The sequence below is a fragment of the Sinocyclocheilus anshuiensis genome, unplaced genomic scaffold, assembly GCF_001515605.1.
Source record: "Sinocyclocheilus anshuiensis isolate Anshui unplaced genomic scaffold, SAMN03320099.WGS_v1.1 scaffold1572, whole genome shotgun sequence".
Classification (NCBI taxonomy): domain Eukaryota; kingdom Metazoa; phylum Chordata; class Actinopteri; order Cypriniformes; family Cyprinidae; genus Sinocyclocheilus; species Sinocyclocheilus anshuiensis.
In genome coordinates this window covers 466,863-473,334 of record NW_015555807.1, presented here as the reverse complement: position 1 = coordinate 473,334, position 6,472 = coordinate 466,863, and the positions used below count along the sequence as shown (strand labels likewise).

At 42.2% G+C, this 6,472-nt stretch overlaps 1 protein-coding gene across 1 annotated transcript in view; it reads left to right on the top strand.

Annotated features, from left to right (window-relative positions):
- Positions 1-5,774, top strand: part of LOC107675030 (zinc finger protein 518A-like) — a 10,093-nt gene extending 4,319 nt beyond the window's left edge. The window contains exon 2 of the mRNA XM_016469224.1: positions 628-5,774. Coding sequence (XP_016324710.1) covers positions 646-5,130 — 4,485 coding nt within the window. The 5' untranslated portion in view covers positions 628-645 and the 3' untranslated portion in view covers positions 5,131-5,774. The remainder of the gene's footprint in view (positions 1-627) is intronic.
- The last annotated feature ends 698 nt before the right edge of the window (positions 5,775-6,472 follow it).

The following is a 6,472-nucleotide window of genomic DNA, read 5'->3' as shown; positions in this document are numbered from 1 at the left end:
CCCCGGGCTGGACTCCGCTTCGTCCACGGTGAAAGCCGATCTGGCGATCCACAGTGCGAAGTTGATGTATTTCCTCAGCGACCAGCACAGATCAGCTCTAGGCACGACGAAGCGGATATCGTCCTCTTTTGGAAGGCCAAACAAAGTAGTTTCGCTTTCACAACGAAACACACGGCAACAACAATACTACAGCGAGAATAAAAGTTACGCCTTCTTTCTTTGCGTGAACATTTGGGCGGTGTTATGCAAATCTTCCACATCGTGATGTAGACATGTGGGGGCGTGTTAGAACGAGCTGTTTTAGGTAGGCGTGGTTGACTTAACTATTATAAAGATTATCTCTTTGGATTTGAGACTTTAGTCTTTGCAACTTTACAGATCTTCTTTATGCACCAAGAGCTTGTAACACTCCAAAGAGAAAGGAAAAATTGAAATCGCATCATATGACCCCTTTAAACAAATACTAGTATTGCAAAGCTTATACATTCAACATGTTGCATTAAAAGCATAGTAGCTTTTACTAAAGGGGTCATTTTCCTTAAATGCTGTAAACATTAATTGTGCAGTGCAGTGGTATTATTCCTATGTTACAATATAATAATGCTTGTTTGTTTTTTAATATTGCAGGAGCCTTTACTCTAAAGCATGGAGGTTGACCTGACGACATCAGATGATCCCCCTGAAAGTCATGACCTGAGCCAGGATGATGACACCTCACTGGACCACACTTTGCCTCTAGAATTGGCACATCAGCTTCCAGAGACAGCCTCTTGCAATGAACATTGTGACCAAGAAACACCCCCTGAGGAGTCAGCCACTGATAATCTTCACACAGACGGCAAAGCTTCTGGAAAGACTCCATGTAAGATGCAGCAGGGTGCAATCTTCTCTGGAAAAATACTGAGTTTTTGTTGCTCTGAATGCAAAGACAACACCACTTACAGCCCTAATGACTTGCTGAAACATTTTCAAGGAACACACAAGGGGATTCTTCCAACTTATCCTTGTGATCTGTGCTTGTTTGTCACCAATGAATTCTCATCTCTTCAGCGACATCGCATCGGACATCGAAACACTTTGGTCACGTGTGAGATTTGCAACGATGGGGTGCAGTATTCACTTCTTTTGCTCACCAGGCACTTTACCAACTGCCACAGCTGTAATGGACAGTTTCTCTGTAAAAAGTGTGAGTTCTCCACCCGAGATGCAGGAACCTATGTTCAACACATCCATCATCACAACGAACGTAATCACAAATGTGTGAAATGTCCACATGGTAGCCCCACACAAGGGGAGCATCAGCGGTATAACATGGTGCATTCTGGGACTTTTCCTTTCTCTTGTCAGATTTGTGGCTATCGTGCAGCTCGCAGAGATTATCTGAACAAACATCTTACTGTGGCACACGGTGAGGAAATGAACAAGTGGAGAACAAATGAGGACAGTTCTGGAGTTAGTTCACCTGGATTAAAACGGTTGCTTAAAAAGTCTCCTCCAGTTGGAGGATCCAGAGAATCGCAGAGGATGTCAAAACGTAACTCAATCCCCGGTGTAGGTCTGCTTGATCATAACGGCAGGTTGTTTAATCCTGAAAAAACCTTGGAGGAGACCCAGCAGTTCCTTGAAAGAGCTGTCGGGGTTAAAAAAGAGAGTGTTAAATGGACAAAGTCTCCCCTAAAAAGTGAGCTGCAAACTTTGCACCTCATTCCATCAACAACGCCACAACCAAAGTTACAAGAGCATGAGATTAGTCCAGGAAGTCCAGGACTTCTGAATTCAACCAACAGCAATGGACTGACTGTCCTTATGGTGAAAAATCAAATTTCTATTCCACCAAACTGCACCACTAAAGTCATGGGCTTTCAGATGGTAGATGGTAAAAAACATTTAGTTCTAAAAGTCATACCGACAAAACAAGAGGACTCCACTGAAAATGAGATTTCTGATTCACACATTGGTGACGATGAAGATAAAATAACCAGCAGCCCCTGCTCTTCATCCTCACCAAGCATAGGATCTCTCCTCAGTTTAGAGTCTGGTGAATCAAATGAGATATCTTCAATAAAAGAAGAGTCACGGGAAGTTGAAAATCACATTGGCAACCATCTCCCCCCGACAGATGAGCACAAAGTTAGCTTTGAGAGTGCAAGTAAAGCAGGGCAGGTTAATAATGAGGATACTGAAGTCTCACATAGTGTTAAAGTACTGTCTACATCATCAAAAGATGCTGCACTTTCCCTGTGTCAGAGCCGTCAATCCAATGGAAGGTCATCGCCTCATCTGCATGAGGTATCTTTCCTCTGTTCAAGTGAGAAATGCTCCACTGATGATATCCAGACAGACAGCACACTTCCTGTTTCAACTAAAGAGCTTTCCTCCACTGATTCTGAGACCACACTTTCTGATTTGCAGATGGCTCAAGTAGATTCATCTAAATATGAGGCTAAAGCGTTAGCTTCAGTTATGGATGAACCCTCAGGATCACAGTCATCTGCTGATGAAACCACATGTCCTGATGCAGTTTCTGATTTAGAATCAAACCCTGAAATGTCTGTAGAAGGCAAGTCCACAAACACTGATATCCTGAAATCTAAACTTCCATCAAAAACAACTGTAGATGCAACATTTTCGGTGATGTCGGAAGAATCTCTTATCCAGGAACCATGTGAGAATAGCACTGAACCAAACTCCCCTATTAAAAGTCCTGTCGAAAAGAGCATCCTTGATTTAGTGGCTAAAGAAGAGCAGGATTCTGATTCTGACAAAGTTGAGACCTTATGCAAGATGACTGACATTAAGACCTCTACCGCAGAAGTTGGAGAGTGCTTTCAGTTTTACCCAAATGCTCATTCTGACTCGAGTGAGACGCCAGCCTCAGACAGTATTGTTGTAAAGTCCTCTGAAGTAACTAAAAACAAAACCACAGAGGCAAACGCACAAAATGAAACTAGTAAAAGTGCATCAGCTGAAGCCAAAGATAGTAACACAGAAGTTGAAAATAACTTTCTCAATTCCCCAAGTCAAGAGGTCTTTAGTTTCCACAATTATTCTAAAGACACTTCTGGGAGCTCTCCTGATTCTTTGCTGCCTGAGGAAGACTCACCGCAGGGCATGGAGGAAGAAGAGTGTGAGGACGATTTTGGTGATTGGAGCTTAACTCTGCCAGCATCACCTCCTCTTCCAACTGAAGAAGATAGCAAGGGAGGGGCCAGTGAGAGTGATCTGGTCTCCGAAAGTGGAGAGAAAGCATTAGAGAGAGTGTCAGATAGTGATATTGAGGTAGATGAGTGCATAGCTACTGTCGATGATTCACTCATGCCTGTGCTTCCAGAAAAAGAAGGAGAAGAAGCTTGTTCATCAGCACCAGAGAAGAAACAGGAGGGTATCACCTTTGCGAGCGAGAACACAGCAACAAGTGTGAATAGTGCGACTGTTTTGGGCAAGATACTTGAAAAGCACTCAGACGCCATAATCAGCCAGCAACTTGAGAAAGAAAGAATGAGGTCTTCAGCGACAGTACAAGAAACTGTTAGGCCGACCAAAACCACACTTCGGATCTTGCAGACACCTGAAGGAAAACAGCAGATGTTCCTTCAAACTACAGACACTCCATATGCCGTGCCAGTTCAGCTGAAAAGTGGAGCTGGGTTCAAGCTAATTACTAAGTCCTGTTCTCCCAAAATTAACGTGTCTTATGTGAAACCTGGGATTGAGATGGCCAGCAAGACTACGGGAGTAGCTCTCACTTTAAATGGAGGGAGAATTGGCATGTCTGCACAGAGTTCAAATTTTGAAACAAAAGGTCAAGCGTCTGCCCAGATGGCACCAAGTGGCAGTGGAAACCGCTACTTCGTCAATGCTTCTGCTCTTCTCTTATCGGGTGCTGTCAAGTCCTCATCCGGAGAACAGGTGACCAACGTGCCACAGACTTGTTATTTGGTTCAGAGACCACTCCCTGTTACCCCGGTTAGTAGTGAGTCAAGTGGTTCAAGTTCTAAGACTGTGCTTGCAACCCGTCCTGTATTGGCCATGCCTGTGAATGCTGCAGATAAAACCAGTCCTTTGCAGGCTGGGAGACAAGCTTACTTGGTTAGATACATTTCTCCTGCCAAGTCAGGTATACTTTTGAACAATTCAGACGGGAAAACCTTGAACCAGGGCAACCAAGTGAACGAGGCTGGCAAAAACAGGGTTTTCCTTAAGATAGTTCGAGGTCCCAACGGCACCAGATTTCTCTCGACTGCTCCATACACCACAACCAAAAAATCAGTATACCTTGCCACAAGCTCTCTGCAGTCACCTTGTTTGTTAATGTCCTCAAATAAATCTTTAACCAATGTGTCGGCAGGATTTAAAACCTCTACTAATTCACAAGGTCTCATTCATAAACTCATCCCCGCATCCCAGCTTAAACATATTCTACCCCAGTCCAATGTTCAGATCAAAAGCAGGGCTGATCACGATGTAGCATTACAGAAGTCGCCACTTGTTCCCTGTTCCATCCGTGCACGTAGCCAAAGGAAACGGAGGCGAAGGGCTTTGTTTGAGGAAATGCTGGAGAGCTCCTCCAAAATGAGGAGAATCTCCAGCAAGTCGTCGGCCGAGAAAGACGCTACCTCAATTTGGAAGCCTGTTGCGAAAGATGTTGTGAGAACGCTGAGGCTCTGTCCCTTTAGTCCACTTCAAGAAATCAAATGTCCCCGGCGAAGCCAGCCTGTGGTTGTGCTGAACCATCCGGATGCAGACATTCCTGAAGTTGCTAGCATCATGAGGTCTGTGAACAAATACAAAGGTGAAGTTCACAAGGTGGCACTGTCCCAAAATACACTTAAAGCCCTGTCGGAGTCTCCAAGAACACTTTCAAAGCAGAATGCTTCCAATGGCAGTGGGAGTGAAAGATCAAGGCCAGAAGGAGGTGCTGTTCAAGAGAGATTCATACTGAAACTGAAGTTAAAAAAGACTAGCAGAAATAAATATGAGGTGGTGAGGTCCACATCTGCTGGTTCAGAGCAGCAGTCAACATTTTGTTGCTGGTTTTGCGGCCGAGTTTTCAACAACCAAGAGGACTGGATCGGCCATGGTCAACGGCATCTAATGGAGGCAACAAGAGACTGGAATAAGCTGTTCTAATGCAATTACAGAGCCCCTGGATTGGGCCAAATGCCATCCTTCATTGTAAAAAAAACAGATTTTTTGTAATATTTTCTTTTTTTTTAAATAGTACAGTAAGATAACCGTTAACTGTTGATATTATTTTTCCATAGATTTTTCTTCAGAAGCTTTTAAAGGGTATAGTGTAATAGAGAAGAGTTTGGTACCTGAAACAAGTTTGTATGTAAATAATTTTCACCCTTGTATATTTAAATCTCAACCCTTGAGTATGTATAGAACGGAACTGTGAAAACTGGACACACTGTATGTTTATGGTGCAAGCAGAAAGATCACTGGTATAAGATGGTGCTGTTTCTTATAGACCTCTTTTAATGCAGACAATTTAACTGAATTCTCAGGTAATTCCATAATTTTTGAATGAATGAGTGAATGGTCCAGTTTATAAAAAAAGTCATCTGTGTTTGATTGTAGATTTTTATGTACCATTTAAGTACAGTTTAATTTGGCTACATTGTCATACCTACATCACTGAACCAATTTTAATTTCCAATTAACCTCCTTTGGGGCTTAGATATTGTGAAAATGTTCAAAGAAATTGAATTTGATATGCAAATTTTAAAGGGATAGTTCACCCAGAAATAAAAATGGTCATTTTCTCACCCTCGTGTCATTCCAAACCTGCACAACTTTTTCTTATGTGAAACACATAAAAAAACATTCTGAAGAATGTATCGCCAGTTTTATCAATGCAATTAAAGTCAGTGGGGTCTAAAACATCAGACCCCACTGAATTTCATTCTATGGTCATTTTTCAAAATATCTTCATAAAGGTTTGATGTGACATGAGGGTGAGTAAATGATGGTTGAATTTTAAGGGTGAACTATCCATTGAAATATTATTTAGGAATTGTGGCACACATGATATTGCCTAAAACATGCCCAACTGGTTCCTGTGGAAACCATCCTGTTAAAATGTTGTGAGGTGGTTTGCCATTAATACGCAGTATTTGTTCTCATGTTGTTTCTTTGGGTCAGTTTCGTGTTTTGCTGGTGCCATGCATCTCCCTTAATTATGTCAGTTCAGACCCGGTGTCATTTCAGTAGCAATAATGGACTTTATAATACTGTAGTTGGAATTTTTCTCTGTAAAGATATTCTGTACCTACATCTGTCAGTTATGTCTTTGGTGCTTTTTGTTGTCCTTTTCCTTATTTGAAATGAAGTAATGCACCTGTAAATGTACTCTTATGCTTTACTAAAAAAAAAGATAAAACAGGATGTATTGAGATGCAAGCCAACAAACCTCAAATAGCCAACCAAACACTAACTGTATTTTCGTTTTCTGTGATACTCGAGTGCC